Source organism: Ceratosolen solmsi, unplaced genomic scaffold, assembly GCF_000503995.2.
Source record: "Ceratosolen solmsi marchali unplaced genomic scaffold, CerSol_1.0 scaffold10, whole genome shotgun sequence".
Taxonomy (NCBI): domain Eukaryota; kingdom Metazoa; phylum Arthropoda; class Insecta; order Hymenoptera; family Agaonidae; genus Ceratosolen; species Ceratosolen solmsi.
The window spans coordinates 6,935,726-6,960,963 of record NW_011948412.1 but is presented as its reverse complement, the minus strand read 5'-3'; the positions used below and the strand labels follow the sequence as shown (position 1 = coordinate 6,960,963).

The following is a 25,238-nucleotide window of genomic DNA, read 5'->3' as shown; positions in this document are numbered from 1 at the left end:
CCTTGACGGATTGTTGTCTTTGTTGCATTGGAGAAGTCAATCCTTTCAATAGCTCGAGTTCCTTGCATACAATAGCTTGTCCTTCTCCTGGCAAAGACTCCATGCGATAGTGTGGCTTGGTGGACGTAGATGATGACTGGTATGGACGAATAACTGAAAAGTGGCGCTTTAAGACTACCGACACTGTTTACTGGATGGTTGCTTTATATTAATATACGAAGAGTCACGTCGCGCGCTTCCTTAAGCATCGGCGCGGCAATAAAATTTCCGCTATTCGAGAATTCGGCGAACGCAGCATAATCGCGTTCGATGCTTCGGAAACGATCGTAAACGATCGGAATCGGTCGGGAATCTAAGCTTTCGGCGATTCGAGAATTCAATCATTGTTGCTACGCGAAGGCTAAACAGTCTCGTAGAACATTCGAGAATTCTGAGAAGGTAAATGTAAATATTCAAGGGCCAGTGGGGAAATTAATGTGAAAAAAAAATGTGAAGCGATTTCGAGAAGCGATGACCTTGACTGAAATGCTTCAATTCCGAACAACTACATAAAAATACATAATATATTTCATTCGCTGTTAATAGCTTCCATTTTTCCAATTAATTGAAATAAAAATTGACAAGTTTAGTAAGAACAAATTACACATATAATATTGGATGACAAAACTCAAATGAGATGCACAATGCTTATTAAAATATTTAACAGATTTATGAATTTAAGGATTTATGTGGAATGAGAAATGAAAAGTGACGGTTAATTTCTACGAAAACTTACTACTTTGAATGTACTTTAAGTATTTAAGAAACATTTTTGTTTAATAAATAACTTACATCTATATTTTGTGTTTAAATATAAAATATGAAAATCATTTCTACTTTCAATCTAAACTTTATTTCGATTTTTTTTTTTTTTTTTTTTTTTTTTTTTTTTTTTTTTACAGCGTAAATGTCTAGATGAAAAACATTGGCCTTTCTATGCTTAAATGCAATTTTTTAATATATAAACCATAGAATACGTCAAATCTTTCATTTAAAGATAGTCGCATATGAAATTAACTACCCTTTCTATAATATGGAAATTGCATGAAAATAAATGATTAAAAGTCTGTAAAATAAGCGCCCTAATGCAGATTTATCTATTCTAACAGAGTGAGAAGGAATATAATGCTGTACTAGAATAAAATTACAATTGTCAGAAATTCAATCCTCACTGGTCTAATTTTACCATTCGATTACAACAATAACGAGGCATAAACAATTGTTCGTGCAAAATTTATTTGCTAAAAATTCCGATTGCGAGGGAAAACATAACTTACTAATCAAATATCGCAAATTTGTAATATAACTGATGATTCTCTACGATTCTTACATTTGCCGACAATGAATACATGCCTGCACACATACGCACACATATGTACAAATGTAAGTAAATATCAAAGCCCAATGATGCTTTACCATCATTTTCCAGTATTCCCGTGTTCCGACATCCCATTTTCACTCTGGACCTACCCGGCTTGCACGTGACAAGAAGAGGACGAATTTTGGCTCTGCTCTCGCTCGTACCCTACTACGCGTTTGTCAATATCACCTCGAGTATCATGTACAGAGACAGAAACAGACAGACAGAGAGAGAGAGAGAGAGAGAGAGAGAGAGAGAGAGAAGAGATTGGGGAATGGCCCAATTCTTAAGACTTTATATCGACATTTCATCGTCGACTGTAAGCTCGATAAAGAGCCCTGCGGGGACGTTTCACTCTCTCTCTCTCTCTCTCTCTCTCTCTCTCTCTCATTTTCCAATTCTAAAAGCCGTCCGTATTTAAACATGGCGGGAAATGTGTGGGGGCAGAGAAGGTTTCGCAGAAACCCAGAAATTTAAGCAGCGGAGCTCCGGTGCCGCTGTCGCATAACTCCCTCTTGACTAGCGCTCTATTTATGCTTTTACCGGGCGTATCTCTCATTGTCTCCTTTCTGTACTTCTGTCTGTTCCTACGGTGCTCGGAGTACCCGAGGATTAAATGCAGCACCTATAACGCGAATGACGACGCAAAACCTTGGCGATTATGCTCGAAGGCTCCGCTGGATACTAATGAAGTGAAAACTCCCCTTCGCTATACTCCATCGTAATTTTTTTATTGCTTCCATGCGGAATCTTACATTTTCTTTTTCTTTTTCTTTTTCTTTTTCTTTTTCTTTTTCTTTTTCTTATTCTATTTCTTTTTCTTTTTCTTATTCTTTTTCTTATTTTTTTTACGACCATTCCATCGATCGATATTTTCAGTTTCTTTAAATGCAAAGGAAGAGATTTTTCGTCTTAAATTGTGCTCGGATAATGTAAAATATACGTGATTCTAATTGTTAATGAAAGTGCAATTGGCTAGGGCTACTTAAACTTTTGACTTTCAAAACAATTGTATTTAATAATAAAACAACAGTGTAGATATTAATGCAGGAGGATGGAATTTAATATAATTGGAAAATTAATGGCATAACGTTTTACTTAATATCCAATTATACCTGTCATTATTTAGAAGAACAGCATTTTATCTTTATTTACTGCCATAAAGTCTAACAAATCTCATAAGTGGCTAAAGGAATGGCAATAAAATGTTGATATTTTTAAACTTTATATCCACTTTTGTTTTACATACGTGCACGTAATTTATAATCTCTATCAACTTTTCTCATACATTAAAATAAAATTCTATAATATCCACGATGAAATAAACTTCCAAAATACAAATAACCTATTGGATGTTATGATCCTCGTGTGAAGTTAAAATATTCGCATTAGTGATTTTATATAATTAAAATATCAAAAATATCTATGTATAATTTCGGAAGACTACTGTTTTGAAAATTTCGTTAAAGAATATAATAATTATACGGTCTAAGTGTCCAGATGCATACATATAAAATAAGGCAAATAAACGAATTATGAAATGTATAAATAAGCTTTAATAAAAATGATGTCGAAATAGATAAAAATGTAATTTCTTATCCGTGGTAGTTGCCACTGTATTGTACTACATATCGAAAAAATAACTGCTATCACTACTATCAATTTTATCATTATTCGCCATTAACGAATAGATTTTGTTTAGGATTTGACATACAGTCTTCATCGCCGTTTATACTTTCCAAGCAGCAACATAATTGCACGATAACACCACGATAAGAATAAAAAAAAAAACAAAATATAGCAATTTCGATATTGAATGCTCTGGAACAATATTTGAACATTTCTATAAGGAGACTTTTCTTTTATAATTTCATATTATTTAGGTTTATAATAAGCGAAATATTAGCGCGAATATCATTATTAGTAGACTGAGTTTTTTTATCGATTCTTATTAATCGCCTATTAGCTTTATTCGACAATTAAATTATCGGATGTTGTAATTAAATTGTATGTTGGAGAAAAATTTTATTTAACTAAATACAATATTAATGGTTTTATTAATACAGTTACATAAATAGATCATAAATACAATTTATTACCATCTATCGTAATATATGTTGTGCGCAAACAAAACAAAAATTAATATATAGAAAAGCTGGAAGATTAAATTTGTTTAATTGATATATATCGACATTTCCAACATTCCATGTATTTCATGACTTAAAAATGAGTGCTTAGAAATTTATTATTAATTTTCGAATTAAAAAGTGAAAATATCAATATTATTTTATTACTATTCTTTTAAAGTTGCATGAAAATTTTCTTACTTAAAACTTTCAAATGTTACTCTAGTTCCAAACTAAATAAAAAAAAAAGTAGTTATAATAAATATAAGAAATGGATGAAATGATAAAAATATCTCCGAGAATATAATAGAAACGATAATTTTCATAAATATATACAGTATCTGTATATATTTACAAAAGCTTAATTCTTATCTTTATGTTCGACAATTAAAGTGAAAACAAAAAAAAATATTTCATTTTATCATTAAAACTCTGACAATTAAACGAATATGATTGCTGTAAATAATAACAACGTTTATACGTTTGCATTTAATGATTATCCCTGATATGCAATATTATAATATTTTGTGATTCTTAGTTTACAAAAAAAAAAAAAAAAAAAAAAAAAAAACAACCGTATGTCCCATTATACACGACATTGTACAAATAGATATTTTTTTTTTCCTAAAAAATTCATATTTATTTATCTACCTGTACGACATTTTATTCTCGTATGAAAGTACGTATGAATGTAATATCAGCTGAAATGAATAGAATTTGTACGTATCTTACACTGAAATATGTTTCTGAAATTCAACATGAGACCAAAAACAAAAAAAAACACCAATTCCATCTTCGTTATAAAACAAAATACTATCTACTCTATATGTTATTTGGCGTGTGGAGCGGGGGAGGGTATGAGCGGTAAGTGCTTGATCTATTTGCATGTATAATAATTAAATACGTGCAATGTTGCAAGAGACAATAAAAGTACGTAACCCACGGGGAAAGCAATATCCCGCTAACAATGAAATCCCTGAAACTATTTTTCAGAGTACTAAACAAACGATTGCGGTATTTCAAAAAATCGAGCACATACAAGAATAATAAAATTAATTTCATTATTCTACGACTACACAAAACTGTTACACGGATATTGTTTACGATGTTCGCATAAATAGAGCAGATGTTACATTGCTTTTTATAGAGTTCCGAGACAAGTGAGCATGGATTCGCAATGAGGAAATAATGATTAAATTTTGCATTCCCCTCGTTACTTCATGCACATTTTAACTGGAAATACATTAAAATTGAAATTTAATATAAAAGTACGCGTGTACCCGCGGAGGGCGACTAAACCAACTCTCCCCCATCCCCACCCCACGATAATTCGAATGGAAGTGTCTTATTTTAATCGATCGTTAATGTTACGTAGACGAAAATTTGAGGGGGAAAAAAAAAACATTTTTCCTTACAGTGTAAAATACATTTTTTTTTTTTTTTTGTACTTTAATTATTTATATTATGCTAATAATATTATACTTAATAGCTATTTACCATTCCCAATACTCAAGATTTATAGTTTTACGCCGTTAAACGTGAATATTTATAATAATAACGTTGAGCTATAATTGCCAACTTGTTAAACGTGCCTCCACGTGCCTCATTATTAAGGAAAAGAGAAGAAAAGAAATAAGAGAGATTGGAAGGTATTTTCTTTTAAATTACCAAATGCACCAAACGAGAGTTACATTCGCAAGAGCAATTCTCAAAATCCTCAGAATCTCCGCTTGTCTCCCGAGTAATTAAAAAATATTCCCAGGCGAAAGGAAGGGCTCGGGACTTTCGATAAAAGTCTCGTCTCGAGGAATAGGCGAGCTTTGGCTGGGAGTCCTCCGGAAATTGAACCTCCTAGGCCACGTAGAAAATAATGGCGGACCTTAAGGATCGTAAATCGAACGTCGGGCGAATATCGCGAGGGACATTCGCAAATTAAAGTCTCGCCCTAAAGTCAAATCCGGGAACCGCGTGCGCATGCGTTGTTCCCTGCCGCCACACCCGGGATGAAACGACGCGGTCGGGCGCTTCGTCAAATTCTCTCATCTCGATTACTCCGGCGATGATAACGAGCTCGCGTCCCTACGACGAACCGCACACGACACTTAATCGAGACTTTATTCGAGCATTAAATGTCGACGGCCCGCAAACAATATGAAAGAGCTTCTAGCGCAATTAGCTCGCCCGCGATAGAGAATCGCTCGTTTCGATTCTCCGTTCGACTGTGACAAGATTTTGGACTCCGAAGGAGGTTATCACGTAATAATTGGAGGATTATGTGAAATCCTCATGGTTTTATGGTCATTCGCTCATATCCTAAGCCGATATACATTCTCTGAAAAATGCATAGATTTTTGTATGCCTACTCGGCCAAGAAATACGTTTTCATTACGCATTTTCGCTGGAATTGGCAATTAAGTTTTAAAAATGTAACACGGCTAACAATACTTGGGTTTACTATTGGAAGTGGAAACATTCGTATATTCGGAAAAATTAAAATTTATATATACAACTGAAAATGTTTTGACATTCTGGTTCTTAACAGAATTCCATCGCGTTTAAATAGTATTTATGTACAAAGTAATATATGCTGCTTTCATACGAGTAGGGAAATCAATAAAATGATATCAAATTTCCCATTAGCATTATCCCATTGATATATAGTTGTGATAGGTGAGAAAAATCAGTTTGTATAAAATTTCAAATTCCTTAGCCATTTCTTTGAGAGAACAAAATAGACCTTTTTTTTATGTCCAATAACAATTTACTAAAGTTTACGAATATCATGCGTATTTTATTGATACAAATTGACCAAAATATTATTCATACACTATATTATCGAGTTGTTATATTTTATTCAGTATATAAGAACATTCTAACTTGTTTCTAATTTTCTAATTTTATAGTTTATTAAAATGTATCAAAAAATTTATTGGCAACAATATATTTGTATTTTTTTTTTTTTTTTTTTTTTTTTTTTTTTTTAATTCCTTTACCTTAAAAATTATTTGTAAAGAACAAAAATTAATGTAAGTTATCTTAATTTTTCATTTTTTTACATATCTCAATATTAATTTGTTAAAAAATATTATCTTTTAAGTTTAACATTATTATTTTAATTTAAAATTACATCAACGATGAGACAACGGTTTATCTAACGTCGAACCAGAAAAATCAATCGGTGAAAATTAATAAATTATCTTGTATTTACAAGTAATTGTAAACTTGTAAAAATCTAGATATATAAATATAACGAAAATGTACATACGAAAACTCGAAAAAATATTTTATATCTTAAATGGCCCATTACGCAGTATGAAGTTAAATATTTTTGTATGATCTCATAACTCATGAAATTTGAATAAAAAAAGAAAGAATCATTTCCGAACATTTTATTTTACATAAAAATATTAATGTTACATTATTAAATGTTGATTGCAAGATATATAAATATATATATGGCTAAGTCTCTTATTAAAAAAAACTTATTAAAAAAATTTCGTAAAAGAATAGATAATAATTGTATAAATAAAACTTTCGGTTGATATTTAATTTCTTCATATATATTTAATATTTTGTAAAGTATTGATAGAAATATTAAAATACAGATTCATTTAGAATAGTATTGGAAAATATTCAATGTATAAAATTTTACATTATAATCTACTATTGGAAATGGAAAATATAAATAAAACATGAATGAATAAAATATTATTTCTAAATATACAATTTTATTTACTCACATCACTTCGAATTCATCTACACGAAAACAATATAATGTGCCCGTTAAAATTTATCACTCGAAATTGCTAAAATTCATCATAATCGATTAAACTCAGGCAAACATCTAAAAAGCTCACATTGCTGGAAATTTATAAATTTATACGTTTTTTAAACTGTATATTTCAATATTGCAAATTTTAATTTACATGCATATATAAATATACATAAATATAATGTAAGTGGCTAATTTCTTAAAAATATCCGATTAAACCACGTTGCGTCTAAGCCAATATTTAACAGGTTTAACGAATTTTATATATCTTTTCTTAAAATTATCATTGAAACGATCAAATAAGTAATTACTGTTTTCAATTATTTTTATGAGTCGTAGAAAAATTTTGAAAACTTACTTGCTGAATGAAAACAACACCTCTTTACTATTAGAGACGATATATTAAAATAAAGAAACTGCAAACAAAAAAAAAATAAAAAAAAACAAAAACAATAAATATAGCCATAGTAGATTAATTTTTACTACTAAAATAGAATTTAATCAATCAACTCTTTCATTATATACAATAATTACAAACAATCTAAAAACAATGTCAATTAGTATATTCGTTTAAAATCATACTTCAGTGTTTAATGTAAAAGTAATTTAAACTTTTAAGAATTTAATTCCTATATGTTTATTTATTGTTAATTTATAATAAATAATGGTGTATTAAAAATGCGATAATCAATTTTCTATTTAAATAATGCAATATAATCTACCATATGGAATGAGAATTAGAAGCAACAACAAGCCTACAATTGTGTGAAATTATGTAAGCTTTGGGTAGTCGGTAATTACATAAGATTTTATTAGGATGTGGAATTAAAAGAAAAAAATTTTTACTTTATTGGGCTAATTTAAATGTCAAGAAAAATTTCATTATTTAACTAATTTTTAATTACCTATTGTGCATGATATTTTCATTCCTCGTAATCGCAAAAATTTATTAACCTTTTCCTGTCTCCATATTGTTTAATCGTATTCTTCAATTGTTTATATAACATAAACATTCCAAATGTTTTGCACTTGAAAAAAGTTCTACATTTAACTTCTATGAATTTTCATTAAAAAGGAGTTTCAAATACAAAGCTTGAGAACACTTAAAATATAAAAGTTTGTTATATTATTGTATTATTGTTTTTAAAAATTGTCCTACGACATCGAATGCAATTAAATGTAACAATAATTTTATGATTATATTTCATTGGAAAAATATATAATGTATATGTGTGAAATATTGAGAGACTTATACTATGCAAAAGTTTCTTAGGCCAATTATATAATTGTAACATTATATGTAATCTTCGCTGATTCTTAAATATTTTAATATAGATGGATGACATTAATGTCTTTCTGTAAATAAATGTTTGAAAACACTTGGCAATTGACCTTTTAATTTATAAACGAGAACAGCTTGATTTATGCTTGCATGAAACTTATTAATGATAATATTATACAACATTAAGTTTTTGCTATAAAAAGAAATGCAAAATTATAAAGTAACATCATATATAATGTTACACATAAAATAAAATAAAGTACCTTAAAAATGCAGTGCGCATATTACCGAGGAAGATTACATAATAAACATCATAATAGCAGGTTAAGTTAGCAGACGAAATAGAGTTTCCTTATTTGCTCTACTACTTCCTTACTAACTTCGTCTCATTTTATAATTTAGTGATGTTCACGCGTACAACTACTTAACATACACATCCATATAGAAAATCGCATTATTAAACTCTTTCATGTCATAAAATTCGAGAAATTAGCACTTCATTTTCGATATTGGATTAGAATGCTGAAACTGATGATGATTAGGATTATTGATTGTATAAATTTCATATTAAAATACACGGATGGGAAATAATTTCTCATTCAATCTATTTTAAATATCAATAATTTCATATGATAATTTTAGAATAAAATATGTTTTTATAATAAAATATGTCACTACGCGTTTTATAACTTTTCATATATTTTTTAGATTTTTAGCTTTAGAAGGCATTGAAATATCCATAAAATACGATGAAATATATATTTTTCCTAAAAACACTATTTTGTTTCAAAAGCCAACATTTATTCCAAATCGAATATTCAAAATATTCCCTACGAATTTCCGATAAAGGTCGATATTATTATGCCGATCGATTATACAACAAATGCTTTAAAACATGATTATACCTCTGGGCATATTAGAGAATTGGTGTATGTGTGCGTGCGTGCGTGCGTTTATCTGCACGTGCGCGCCTAGGATTGTAAGTACAAAACAAATATAGAATTGAGCAATGATGCTTCGAACGTCGGATGCTCGGATTAATATTTATAATGATATTATACGTTTAGATGTTTCGCATCAATTTCATAAAAAAAAAAATAAAAAAAAAAACACAAAAGTGATACATTTTACTTGTGCACAAGCAAAGCCCAAACAACTTTTTAATAATAAATGAACCAAGAATTTTTAAAATAAGCTTAGGATAACGTTGGACTTACAAGAATTGCATATTTGTTAATAAAATACGTTCACAACACACATGATAATTAAATATTTTTTAATTAACACTCGCACAGTTCTTATTCCATCTCGACTATTAAGTCTTTATATAAATGTAAAAATCATATAATCTTCGTATTCCTATTTAATCTACGTATTTATTATTCGCCTTCGTGCATTAACGATGCAGATGTAAATATACAGACGTTCAAGATAAGAAAAATTTTCTTTAAAATAATGGTTTGAGTTTTACACTGAATTAATATTTTCTAGATCATGGTTTGCAGCAATATCAAATAGTTCGAATATATCTGTGTAATATTTAATTGAAAGCAAAAAAAAAAGATAATATTGCGAATAAATTATTCTATTATTTGAATATACTGAAATTAGTGCTAAATTACAGCACATAGGCAATTTAATAAAAATATGATTGTTAAATACAGTATTGTCAATATTTATAAAAAATAATACTTAGTAAAGGATCACAAGACTAATAAATATTTAATAAATATACTAATATTAGATATCATTATTATTATTATTTCTTCATTGTTTCTTAATATTTTCTGTTTTATTTAAATTATAGTGTAAATATATATTCGACTGTAATTATTAACTATATTGTATTGATAATAAGTTGTTACTTCATTGGTAAAAATGCGAATTTTCAAAATATTTATTTACGTTTTAATATTTAAATGAGTATTTTCTCTTTCTCTCTCTCTCTATATATATATATATATATACGCGCACGCACGCCCGTAAATAAGAGAGAGAGAGAAAGAGAGAGAGAAAGAAGTATTGTGATAGCTCGATGGTATTGCTCGATAAAAAATCCATATTAAATGACCTTAGAGAATCAACGATTTGAATTTAATAATTCTGCATGACGTTGATTTGGTTTTGCTGTTTTGCTAGTGAATTTGCTGGAAATCTTCAATTGTCATTGACTTCACGGGATTTTCAAGTACGATATTGGGCTGAATTCTTGGTGATAGGTCGGATAAGAATTGAAAAGGACACTGGGTTTCCTCACTGGCTTTGGCGAATGGACTTTGAGCATTGATCGGGTTAAAAAATCATGCCAAAACGTGCAGCGATTACGAATTTCAATGTGTGCAATTTCCTATTGCGGAACTGAGTATCGACTGAGACAAAAGTATTGCAGAAACATAATATATGTACTAAAGTCTATTTATGGGTTTGTGATTTTTTTCGTAGTATAATTGTGAGTATAATCAATTAGTACAATTGCTAACCTTTTAAATAATATGAAAAACTATTTATCGTTCTTCTTAATGTCTGTACCTTCAAGACAATTGTATTATTAACGCGAAAGTAATGTTTATTCTAATAATTTAAAATGTCAGTTCTTAAATTCCATGTGGTTAATTCGAATAAATTAGTAGGAGTAAATAATAGCAATGTATCAGTTTGATATATATGCTGCGAGCAATTACTTCAATTAAATAGAATGAAAAAGCAATTAGTTTAAAAAATCAAATAAATATGTGTAACATAAATTATTATAGTTTCAATTTATGTGTTGTCTCGTAAGAAAAAAAGAAACGTAAACTTTTGATAGAATCCAATTATTAATTATCTTTTACTTATAAATTAAAAATATTATATTTTCATAATTCAAATAGTGAGCGAATAAAGTGCAAACGCGTGCGTATGAATATAAGCAATTATAATCGTTTTGAATTATAATATTAATTTAATATTAATTCCATCATATTTTGATTGAATATTTTCCCTTTGTCGAATACCTTATTTCTAAATGATTATTCGATTAAGAATAATTTTTTCATAAAATAAAGAAAGAAGAAATTTTCTTATTCTTTTTAAATTTATAATGCTATTATTACAAATTAATAATCACGCTGTTTAACGATATAATTAATTGATTTTTAAATACCGCATACGTATTATATTATCTTTTGAATTGAAATATAAAGTTTTTAAATTAAAAATACAATTTCATATACTTTGAAAGATTTTACGCTTCATGTTTTCAATGATATACAATACTTAATACACTACTGCGTCAATGTAACTACGAGATGATAAATACGAGAATAATAAAAGTGAAATGATGAAAAAAAAAAAGAGTGAGTGAGTGAGAGAGAGAGAGAGAGAGAGAGAGAGAATAATAAAGCTAAAATGTATAGTGAAAAGTTAGACAAGCGACGAGATAATTTGAAAGCATCAACACTTAAAGTTACAACATCAGACTTTCGCTGATGAATGAGAAATTTTAAGAAACTTCTCTCTTATTGTCTAGAGTTATCGTTCGAAAGCGACTTTAAATCAATAAAATAGTTCGATCGTACAGTGTGCTCGCGGTCCGTTACAATATTTACAAAATTAAGGCAACTTATTAAGGCTAATAGGGATCGAGAGAGATTTGAAATCATATGGAAATCAAAGCCTGCTCGTTCGGCTGTAACAAACACATTTAATGGGAAAATACCTTGTTATCTTGTATAAATATACCGTTAAAGCGATGGAGAAGCTCTAGGAAGCGACAAATTCCGGGGTCGGAGTAGTCGAATTTGTCCGTTAAAAGGGAATTTATTTCCACGTCCCTAAGCATAAAGCCGGGTGTAACGAAAACTCCGGCCCCTCCAACCGTCCAAGAATCCCACTGTAAATCCGCCCTAAATTTAGCAAGACACGCGCTTCCTTATTCCCCGCGCATTTAATTTGCCCAAAATCTAAAACTTCCACTATTTGTGTGCTTTTTTGTTGATTTAGGTGAATGACCCGGAGAGCGGCGCTCCATCTGGTGGAAATGCGGCGGAGGGGCCACGAAGGAGTTCAACGGAAGCATCCTGGTGAGTCTGACTTTTTTCTTACTCCCGTTCGTTCATCCTCGGAGCTTTTGAAGAAAAAGTTTTCGTGACGACGTTCGCTCCTCACGACCGCCACTAAGCAAAACTTTTCCGAGCGCAGTGTGGCACCGGACGACTACTACTGCTACTACTACTACCCCTTCCTTCTTGGCCACCCTCCTTCTTCTCAATTCCTTGTCCGAGGAGGAGGAGGATGGGGGAGGGTTGGGGAGGGGAGTGGAGAGGGGATGGTGTGTATGGCTGGTCGGGACGAGTCCAGCTTTCGTAATATTAGCCACGGCATTCCGGTTTTACATCTCTCGATGCCCGGCGACTCCTCTCGCGTCTATTTTGAAATACGACCTTTCTTTTTTCCTCGCTGGCTTTTATCGCTGTCCTTTATTAATTCCTATTCTTTCAACGCTCACGTAGTCTTGCTTCTTCGGCTATTTATTATGAATAGTGGCTTTTTCCTCTCAGACTTTTCGCGATATTTCTAATATTCCCCATGAAATGCGGGATGCCCGTCTTTGAGGATTGAATATTTGTGAAGCGAGCGACTCGTGCCGGGGGAATTGATCATTCCATTTTATACTTCATTATTGACGAGTCAAAATGTCTCCGAAGCAATGAAATAGACGGCGATCTTTTATTTTAAATAAACATGGGAACGAAAATAAACTACAATTTACATGATTGATTTATTAATAAAAGCGACATTTACGATTCTAAAATACACCCGTCACATGAGTTATTATGCCGAGCGGAGCGCGCAAGACTTTATTCTCTCCGCGTAAAATTCTTTAGCTAAAAAAAATTAATTAAATATCATCATTGGCTTGGGATGATGTTTAAATGAATAAAATGCTCGCTATAATTGCCAATGGTTTGTCGGACGGCATTATTGAAAAATAGTGAGCAACTTTGATGATCCGTCGTTACGTTACGTCACACGCCTCGTGCGATTATAGCTAATAAGAATAAATCGGTAAAGTCGAGTTTTGCCGATTTATTTCATTATACGGAAAACCTACCCGCCACTCCTGCCATATAATCGCTAAACAAACAGTTAGCAAAGCCTCCAAACCCACTTTTTTATACTTTATATCTCGCATTATATTTGACACTTTGTTTCGCATTAACAATCTTGTTTGGGCCGCGCGCTTATTAATTCTTTCGAAACATTAATATCTCCAACTAAATTCGTACGATCGATTAATTCAATTTTCTCGGCGGCCTTTCAAAGCCATCAACACGACAAAATGCGCGACGATTGCACCCGGGAGAGACGAGCGGTCGAGTTATTATGGCGAGCATCGACGCGAACAATTAAAATAACGGCCAATTCCAAAGATCATAATTGCTGAGCCAAATAAGCCGACTACTCCTGGGACAACTCCATAACGCGTGCTCGTCCGTCCAATAAAGAAAGCCAGCCCAGGAAATATATGTGCCCTTGGTAAAAGGGGCAAGGAACTGTACAGGGATCTTAAATTGCACGGAGCCCCTATCCCCTCCCGCCCACACAATGAAAAATGACGTATATATAAACGTTCCCCAGGCAGCAGCAGCAGCAGCAGTACGAGCGCGACGAGAAGAACACGAGAGCCAAGGAGACGAAGCTAATAATCGTCGTCGGGCTGCTCGCGGTCGCCGTGATTGCCCTCATCGTCACGCTCACTCTTCAAATAGCCGTTTTCGGCAAACAGGAGTACAAGGAGATGTGTCAGAGCGAGGAGTGCATAAGGACCGGTGAGGCTTTCATCCCCCAACGTAAACTGCTTATATTGCGCGTCTATTGCCCCCATCTTATCCTGTATGGGGGAGTGGGGAATGCTGGAATCCCTTACAGCGGTTATACTTATCGAGGGGTGTTCTTGTTTTTTTTACTCTCTCTCTCTCTCTCTCTCTCTCTCTCTGTCTGTCTGTCTGTCTGTCTGTCTTTCTCTGTCTCTCTCATCGTAAGCTTCGCTAGCACTCGCTTCCATTCCAATCATTGTTTGGCCAATAGTGCGCGACGTCGAAGACCGTTTACTTCAAACGAGAACTCTTGCCATTATTAGAAGTACTATCGGTCGAATAATTAACATTACTGGTGTGGTTCGTATTTCTAATACTTGTATCGCTGATGTCCTCTTCTAGCGCAACAACAGTCACCCTCGTCTATCATAATAATCTTGATTTCTTTCAAAAATCTAAACTAACTAATAAATTCATGGTTATTATTTTATTTTAACGCTACGTGTGTTTTTATGTACGTTTGAGAGAGACAGGCAGAAAGAGAGGGAGAGAGGGAGAGAGAGAGAGAGGGAGAGAGAGAGAGAGAGAGAGAGAGAGAGAGATAAAAAAAAGTAATATTTTTTACTTTACGTAATCTTTTTACAGATATAGAATAAAATTAAACTAATACATTTGGAATTTGATATTTTGCTCAAAGTTCCAAATATCAGAGAAGAAAAGTTGAAACTTCATCATTATTAAAATAGTTTGAACGATAATTTTGTGAAATTCCATTATTCGCTATTTTCATTTTAGTGATAACTTATAATACAATTTCTCTTTTATATCAATACGAAATTTTCATGAATTTAAAGCTTGAAAGTTTGCCACAATACCGTAAAAAGTAACGCGGAATCAAACTATATTATTTCAGATTCAAACATTCAGTTCCATTAATGCAATCCTTACCTTCTCCTATTAACGCATATTTCACTAACTTGATAAAAGGCTTTCCAGATCCTCTTAGAATTAAATAAGATATAAATTTTATTTGAAAAAAATAATTATATCGGCGCAGGAAAAGCAAAAATCGATATTAAATTTTATTAAATTAAATTAATTTACAATTACATTTACTGTTGTTCGCGCAACAAACTAAAATTTCTAATAAACAAAGCAAAAGATATATATATATATATATATATATATATATGTACGAAAATTTACTAACCTCCACCAAGTGATTTTTCAATTAAATTTTCAAAAACTTGTACAACTAATTTATCTTAGAATGCGTTTTATAAATAAATAAAAAAAATCTTCAATAACAGCTCTGTTTAAATTAACCAACTGTCAAATATAAAACATTTGCTTTTATATATACTTTTGAAAAAAATAAATTTCTTTTTTTTCTCTTGAAAAGAAGCTGTCGATGCTGATTACATTGTGTCCAAATCAATTGTGATTTCCATAGAGTGATTTTTAACTTTTTTATTTTTTTCTTTTTTTACAAAGTGTATGTCCTCCACAAATGAACTCAAATGAAGACTGAACGACATTTACTATGCGCGAGAGGAAAAAATTCATTTGAAAAAAATTGCAAAACGAGTTGCCCCGATGAAAAGTCAGACAGCCGACCACATAATTATGCACCGTATAAACTGTAAAATTTGTTTGATAGCTGCGAGAGTAATAGAGGGCCTGAATAAAAGTGTCGAGCCCTGCGAGGACTTTTACAACTTCGCCTGTGGAGGATGGATTGCCAAGCATCCCATACCCCAGAGTGAAACTTCCTGGGACCAGTTGAGTTTCTTGAGGGAGGAACTTCTAAAGAACCTCAGGATACTTCTCGAGGAATCGGATCACGACGATGACCCCACGTCCGTTAAGATGGCCCGAGCCTTTTACAGGACCTGCATGGACACCGGTAAACTATTATAGCCTAAGATAATAAGCGTTTGAGAGCTTCGTTAGTCCGAACATCTTGAAAGTTCAATTTAGCCTAGACTCGATAGACGTAAGTATACGTCGTGTTAACAACTAAACACGCTGACTAATGAAAAGGGACAATTATCAAATGTGTAACAATTCCATTATTAATACGATCATTAACTTCTTTAGTTTTTTATTAGAGAGAGAGAGAGAGAGAGAGAGAGAGAGAGATAGATAGACCATTATTTTTATTATCTTTAAGTTATGGTTCTGTTTTTTTTTAACGAAACAATCGCAATTCGCTCTTTGTATTCGTGATTGTGCGGCCATTAATTCATCTTTAAATATATTTACAATGTAATAAGGAAAATTACGGATGTTTTTTAAGAATTTCGTATTTCTTTATTGAGCCACGGAAGCAAATAATTAAGATGAAATATAAGATGTAATTTAATAAACTTGAAAAACGAAAGTACTACTATTTTTTTCTTCTCTTCGTAAAAATTTTATTAATATTATTAAATTTTATTAAATTCCTATGAAGAAATTTACCGTGCACATTATTATTTAACAAGTTGATAATTTCATATAAAGCATCGCGCATCCCAATTAACTTAAGCTTTAATTAAAATTCTTTTACTAGCCAAGTACGTGCGTACCGATTATTCGAACAAGTATTAAGTTGGACCTCATTTTCACAAAAACTTTTTTACTCCTCTCGGTAGATAATTTAACATTATGAAATTATTTTTAAGCTTGGACATTTCGTATTTTGCGTACTTACCGCGACGCGTTGATAATTGAATAAAAAATTAAAATAAAATAAATATTTGCAGAGTTGAATTATTTTGGTATTGGTGCTTTAAAATTGAATGTACAAAGAAATTTCAGCGGCATAAAGTATGGCAAACAAACGTCAAATATGGCATTATACGAATAAGTATTTTAAGTCACTTTTACATACAATATTTACGAAATTTTTACAAAATATTTTCCTTCAAACGATAATATTGTCCTTCTAAAGAGGAAATAATGAATTTTATTTCGTTCTCCTAACATTAGCGATTGCTTGTATTCAAATTATCATTCTTATTCGATCGCTGCATATCTTAACGGGATGGACTTAACAATGTGTAATAATAATGGTCATACACGACAGTAGTTGCGCTATTAATACAAACTTTTATGAGAATTCGTTTCGCGCTCTTTTATTTACTGGCATTCCGAGCTTTCGTTTTAATAGAACAATCGCGCATACAGTGCAATTACGTAAAGATTTTGCCTCAAAATTTTTACATTTTATTGACATAAGAACTTATGATAAAAATTTTAGTGCATACCTATTAGAATTTATATTGCATTGTATTCGAAAAGTTATCTATAATTATTTGAAATTTGTCATGACTTCGTAGTTGGCGTGTTTACCGGCGAAATTTTAACCATTTGAACATTGAATCGAGCCAATAATATATCTTATATTTTCACTCGCGCGCTTTTCTTCGACGTCTTTATATTATTAAATTGAGCACAGTGGGTGTAAGATATGCACAAACAATTACGATTACTATTTACATTATAAATAGAGGGGCTTTGCGTAGACATGGTGAATTTGTCCGAAACATTACAATAAACTCAATTATTAATAGTAATATTTATTCATATATATATATATATATAATTACTAACTACTAATCGCCGGAAGTACTTTTGTAAGAAAAGAACTTAATTGTATCATCGAATGCTATTGCACGATGTGTCGCATCGATTAATTACCTCTAATTACTGACGATGATAATAGATATTGAGTATTATTGAAACTGGTAGCATTATTAAGCACGATGCTCGCTCTATATCATTTGTATTTAAATTACATTTTATTTAATCTCAAGAATCACAAGGTTAATAAAATCGCGCCTGATCGAACGTTGGTTTTATGTTTTCGATTAATTGAATAGGTGGACGATAAAAAGGCAACAATTCTCGTTAGCAATAAGACATGCATGTTTCAATATCTCATTCGAATGATTCGAAATATAATTCGTCATCTCTGTGAAGCATGCGATTATAAATATACGTATTACGTTAGTTACGTGCCGATAGTTTGGCATTATTGTCGTACTGGCTCGTTGAAAGCTATAATTTACATCGCACGAATTAAATTATCGAAACATTATGGATTAGTCCTACACGTACTAGAAAATCGACACGCACTCCATAATATCAATCGTTAAGCCGAAGGCTTTTCACGTTGACTCGAAACTACGCAAAAGATCGTTGAAAAGAAAGCTCGATTGAAGCACACTCCAGAAGCTGCATTTATGATAAAAACAAAAAACAAAAAAACAAAAGAAAACAAGAAAAAAAAAAGAAAAAAAGAGGTAGCGAGGAAAGTAAAGGAGTAAATGATGCGTCCGATTTTTCCCATTTATAGTCCCGACCTAACCTTAACCATTGTTACAGTTAGTGTCGAGTCGCTCGGCCTCTCGCCAATTTTCCACATAATGGAAAGACTGGGACTGCCCAAGCAGCTGCCCATGAACAACAACGAGGCACAAAAGCTCGACGTGGCCAAGCTGTCGGGCATGGTGCAGCGTCTCCTCGGGCTCAACCTCTTCGTAACCTTCGACATCAGCGAGGACGTGCAGGACACGACGCGTAACAAAATGATGGTAGGCGCTTCTCCTTAAAACTCCATCCACTCGCACGGGAACTTTATCCGCGATTCGCGTCATTCCATTTACGTTGCCCCCCCCCCCCCCCCCCGCCTTAACCAATTGCCGTAACGGAACACGGAGCGAGTTTAAACGAACTCAGTGTGCAAAACGTGGAGCTACGAATGGCACTTTTTGGCACCCCGACTCGTCTCTTTTATTCCAGCTTGCGTTAAAGCTTCGCCATTCTCTTTTGTCTTCGAAATTCATAAAGTTTTATTGGAACTTGGAGGGGGGGGGGGAGCGAGCGAGCAATAGTCGTTACTCAGGGATAAATGTACGATCTCGCGGTAAGCGGTCACTAGCGCAAATTCAACGGGAAGTTTTTGTATCCTTGGGCCAGTAGAAAATGGAAGTATTTCCTTCCTTACTGACGACCAGCGGCCCCACCATAAATTCCAGTCGAGTATATCGGCCGGGGCGTGGGCAGGGGCCTTTGCCCTCTATCGAGGAAAGAGCTGTGAAATTTCATCCGCCGAGCCGTTAAATCGATAATCGATTTGAAACAAACGATCGGCTGTCCGCGAGGCTTCTACAAGCTGCGAAAAATCACACGGTCGAGATAAGTGGCAAGGACCCGTTTAAATAAAGCCGCGAACTTGAAAAGCTTTCAATGGATAGTGGGGCTCGGGAACATTTATATCCGTGCCCGGCGAGCCGAGGATTTCACTACGAAGCCGCTCAGCCGCCGGATTCCCCGTCAAAGTTATTAAGTAGACATTGGAAGTTTGGCAGGCCAGTGCACGACCTCCTATAAATGAAAATCTATGCCGCGGGATGTCCGAGGGGGAACGTTGTCGCTTCATTATCCTCCTGACGGCCGATCGATTATTTATTGGACTGTCGGAATGAGGACGTCAGCGATTCTTATGACGAGAAAATACGGTCTCCGTGGTGAGCGTTCGCATACAATTAAGGAAAATTGTAATTGGACGCAATTCGTTCGGCCAAATCTTTCGATTTTTAACTCCGCACTTAATAAAAATTTAACATCCCAGACAATAATATTTTATCTAACGCCTTTCTGCTCTTTCCAAGGATTTATCATTACTCACGTTCGCTTAAATCTACATGGTAACTTGTAACTTTTTACGTCATCTGGATTTCAATTTCGTTTAATTTTTCTTATCTTTTTTTCTTTTTCTTCAAGGCTCTTTAAGGATTCTTTTTCTTTGAGGATCATTAGAGCTCATTAAGATTAAATTTACGAATAGTATATCCGATGTGCGTTATTATTCATAATGGAACTATGTACAATGACAAAACGGCAATTATTTAGCATTAAATTTGTAAACACTCATCGCATACATCATTTACAACTAAAGAATTATAATAAAAAAAAATAATAATAATAAAAAAGAAAAAGAAAACCTTGTCCTTTGTGTCGGTTAGACTAAAAATTTACGTATAACTTAATACTTTGAAACGATATGCTTACAAATTATTATAAAATTTTCCGATTTTGTCGATACGAATTGTATTATGAAATTTATTTCGACAAACGAATTTCTCAATTCTAAAGTCCAAAGTTAATAATGTTAAATAAATACTTTGAATCGCGAAACTAGGCAATCGCAAGAACATTCAACATATTTCCTATAAACATTCACGAGGCCAACTCGTCGTATTTTATAGCTGCCATTGGATTAATATAAAAGCCATTTTTCGTCGACAGTCCCGACAGTCCTACCCGCTGCCATAAATAATCAGAACGGAATTAAGCTTAAAATGAAAGTTATATATTCATTTTATTAAAAAGGCTCCCACCGACACATCTCTAGAATTACGCGTAATAAAATCATTAAATTCGAAAGAGCGAAGGGAGAGTGGATGGCTTCGTGTAATACGAGAATCCGTGTTATAAAATACATCTTAACAGGCAAAAAGGTTCAATCGCCGACACTCGTATATACTTTTAATCCATTTCGAAGAACACGTTTTCCCAATATAAAAATAAAGGAAGAAAGAAATAACGCAATACCGAACCCTCGAGCCTTTAAAATATCCGCTCGAAGGGTCTGTTCTCCGGATCTCGCGAAATTCTGCCCTTATATGCAACGGGAAATAAGCAAAAATAGTAAGAGAGAGAGAGAGAGATAAAAATACACGTTTTTCCTTTCAAAGATGGAACAAGTATCGCCGGGCTTTAGCGAGCGCTATCTACTCGACCCTCAGCGCTTCCAGTCGGAGCTCCAGGAGTACAAGAAATACATAAAATCCATGGTCGAATTGATCGGTGCTGGTGAGAAGAGCAGCGAGTTCGCCGAGGAAATTCTGGAATTCAGCACACGTATTGCTAAGGTGAGTCTTTGAGCTTGTTATGGCACTAAGGATTTTCGACTCTCGCCTTTGAGGTGAACGATGATGGAAGAAGTCGACAAATAATCGAACCTCGACACTTTAACTTAACAAACGAATTTTTAATCTTAAAAGTCAATGGGCCAAGTAGCTGCAATATTTTATTGCTACAGAGAGAGAGAGAGAGAGAGAGAGAGAGAGAGAGAGAGAAAAGATGGATAAGAAACAAAGTTAATGTTTCTCGCGTTTGCTAATGTAAATTATCGTGTAAATTAATATTACATGCTACTTGGATACTCGAGCTTATAAATTTTTCGCCGTTAAAATTATACAAATGCCTCGAGCTACTGTAAAATAAGAAATAATTAGATAATTAAATGAACTAGGAAAAATATACAAGTGGACGATTAAAACGTCGATCATTGACATTCGAATGTGAAATTAATCGATAATTCAAAGGCCAACGCACGATACATCCTTTGATACAATTTTTCATAATCCTGAAAAATGCAGGATAAAATATAATATTACTTTGTTCGGATAGATTTTAACGACTCCGGAGGAACGTCGAAGTGCCAACCACTTTTTCCACGAAGTCACCGTCGATCAGCTGCAAAAGGTGACTGATATGGAGATGCTTCAGGTATGTTGACGCGAAGTATAAATTTTCTTATTTTCCCGTCACTTTATATACGTTACATCGGCATTCTCGACACACTATTCTACCTACTTTCCTGTTACGAGTTTACGTACTTTTTTAAAAGCACATGTTATTAACGTGAAAATCTTTCGTACATTAGCGAGTAATGTCTCGTACTTGGTTAGTGTTGTTTCAAAAATATGTATTATTTGCCAATGTCATACTGCATTATCTTGCTACATAATACATTTGTCCCTTCGTTACTTATTACAGCGAGGGATAATGTAAGCAAGCAATGCACATTTCAAAATACATAAACAAATTAGCACATTATACATTATCGTATGTATAATGATTTACAACCTTTAAATACATAATCAATTTGCAAGATAAATAATTCTTATTTTTCACGATTAATATACAAAATTCACGCTGAAATTCGTACTGAAATCATAGACCGTAGTCAGAAGTTAAATATTAGAAAAAAAATTCATACAATTCATACATTGAATTCGTACGAATTATTAGCCTCTGATATAAAAAAAAAAAAAAAAAAAAAAAAAAAAAAAAAAAGAAGAAAAAAAAAAAATAAGAAGAAAAAAACATTTATATTTAAATATCTCATATATTCTATGTACTATTATTCATAGAAATCTCGATGGTTACAGTAGACAAAACCAGTGTTGCCAAATTTATTATCAAAAAAAGAGGGAAAAAAAACTACGATATGAGCGTTGATGAAAATTGTTTGTTACACGTATAATATCATTCGTAATTCAATATAAATCAATAAATTAATGCTTGGCAATCGAAGAACGCCGAGGCACAAATTTTACTTTATATTTATTAGCGGCAATACTTAACGCTTAACCAAACATTATATTCATCGTCATTCGGATAATAGAAGAAAATGAAAGAGAAAGCCAAACTCGGCCATAATCTAAACAATCGCTCTCTTTCGAGCCTCGAATTTCCCCTCGCGCCAAAACTCGAGCATTATGACGTAAATTAATCGTTAAGGTTACGAGATATAATAATGCACCGGTCGGAGCGCTCAAATCACCTCAACTATGAAAATACAAACATACATTTGTTGAATTATTCTCGCACAGTGGAACTGGACGACGTATTTGAGCAACGTCTTCAACAATACAAACGTTACCATATCGTCGACCACCGACCAGATAATTATCATAGACCTGAAGTACCTGCAGAAGCTGCCACGACTGCTCTGGGTGACGCCGCCCGCTACCTTAGGTAACGTATAACCACGTATTTCCATCTTTCTCCCTTATAATTTCATTTTCCCTTTGGTAATGTTGTGCCGAGCCTATGCGCAATATGATTCACGAGTCGAGCACGCGCGAGACCATCGGGGATTTAATCCTCGGCTGCTCGATCCCCACCTCCCCACGGGACTCTTACTGCATTTCACTGACGCAACCGGCAAGTTTATTATAAACGAACAATGATGATAAAATACTCGGCCCTTCTTTATTCCTCCCTTTGGAATGCTCAACAATTTATGAAAGCGCTGAAAAGTTGATGCGCTGCAGACTACCGAGATCAGTGGCTATTTCTTATACGTCCTCGTCTCGTGAAATGATACTCTTACGAGATCAATCATTTCGAGTCTAGTAGACTTTGAGATGTGGCACCGTAAAATAGATGATTTTTAAATGGTGGCGGGGATTGCGGGGTGAGGGGTGAGGGGGGAGGGGGGAGGGGGGGGTGTTTGGCGATGATGGGCGGCGAGGGGGTGATGATGGGACGGGGATGAGAGGGGGATAAGGGGAGAAGGCATAACACTGGGAACATAAAACTTGAATGCAACGTAAACATTTTAATGAGCGTCGAGACGGAGAGGACAAATACATTTATTTATCTTACATTGTTTTCCATTTGTCTTTTACATCTATAAATTGTGTATAATTAATTGACACGTTGAGTGAGTATTTTAATTCAATAGCGAGAAAACGATGGATACGAAAATTAAAAATAAATACAATTAGTTATGATATTTATAAGTAATACTTGCACGCTAATGTATTAGATATTGAAGCATTTGAAATTGTTCGAACGTCAATTTGCAATGTACATGTTTAAATAAATGTTTATGCAAAGATAGTCTACGCTTAATTATGAAATCAAAAATTCAAATAACCATTGATTGATTAATTAAGCAAATTAGCGTGAACGCTACTTAGACATGTAATTCTTGAATATAATGTGTATAATGTGTATATATAGATTGGTCATAAATAGTTAATATTCTTATGTTGCGTTGCTTACTCAAGCTATCAATAAAATTAAAAATCAATATTCTAATGTATATCTAATCTTTAGGATTAGATTAATTAAAATTAATTAAATAAAAAAATTAATTAAAAAAATTAAAGCTTGGAAAAAATGATTTATCAAAAATACCGTACAATTCGAGAAAGCCGATAGGCTAAATTAACGAAGAAATGCATTCCTAAAGCTTATTCTATATAACATGTACATTGGTACAATAATAAAAGTAATAAAAAGAAATGTTGGCTACTTGATTAAAAAATACGAGATGACAAATAAATGAAAATAAATTGTAGATCAAAATATTTTAACGATAAAGATACATGGTTCTTCCGTCTTACGACGAAAATATTATCATAAACTGTCGGTTACACGTACAAGTAGAGCATAATTTAATGGGCCGTCGCCACTCTCGTTTATCTATTTATTTTATTTAAATTTTATTTGAAATATTTGTCAACTTCCGGTTAACCTTATCGAACAAAGCCTACGTTTCTATCGCGTTAATAATATTATGAGAATAGTCTCTTGGATTGTCTGTAAGTGGAAATAATGGAAGTTTAAGAACAGCGAGGAGCCAAATTAATTGGAGGATGAATAGAGATGGCCTTTATCGGTCCTTCAAGCTCAGCGAGACGCGTATTATCTCTAATCTCTTTTTTCCTTGACCTTAGCACGAATGTGCACACGACAGAACGAGATGATTCACAGAGACATTCAACCTTCTCGTGCCTTACGGTTCATTGCTCCCGGCAGCTGCCGTAGTCACGCTCCAGCTTCCCTTTTACATCTTATCAAATTCCTCAGTCAAAATTTATATTACACTATCCCTTAAATACACGATTATTATTTTATCTGATACAACTTTATTACAAGGGAATGCATTTTACATACCAAATGTATATGAATTACTAATGATTTGCGTAAAATGACAAACAGCGGTGGTAGCATTTTTTCTTATCGGCACTGTTGAATTAATGAAACCATAATGGAAATGTAATTGGTG

General features: G+C 33.0%; 1 protein-coding gene and 1 long non-coding RNA gene across 2 annotated transcripts in view; both read left to right on the top strand.

Annotated features, from left to right (window-relative positions):
- The window catches only part of LOC105368688 (uncharacterized), an 81,646-nt gene extending 69,011 nt beyond the window's left edge, over positions 1-12,635 (top strand). Inside the window, exon 3 of the long non-coding RNA XR_913112.1 lies at positions 12,561-12,635. This is a non-coding gene — a long non-coding RNA (uncharacterized LOC105368688). The remainder of the gene's footprint in view (positions 1-12,560) is intronic.
- A 1,450-nt stretch (positions 12,636-14,085) lies between these two features.
- LOC105364533 (neprilysin-11) overlaps positions 14,086-25,238 on the top strand; it is a 65,574-nt gene continuing 54,421 nt past the window's right edge. The window contains exons 1-7 of the mRNA XM_011502473.1: positions 14,086-14,096; positions 14,199-14,389; positions 16,038-16,283; positions 18,749-18,957; positions 21,124-21,300; positions 21,842-21,940; positions 23,050-23,194. Of these exons, the coding sequence (XP_011500775.1) occupies positions 14,086-14,096; positions 14,199-14,389; positions 16,038-16,283; positions 18,749-18,957; positions 21,124-21,300; positions 21,842-21,940; positions 23,050-23,194 (1,078 nt within the window). The remainder of the gene's footprint in view (positions 14,097-14,198; positions 14,390-16,037; positions 16,284-18,748; positions 18,958-21,123; positions 21,301-21,841; positions 21,941-23,049; positions 23,195-25,238) is intronic.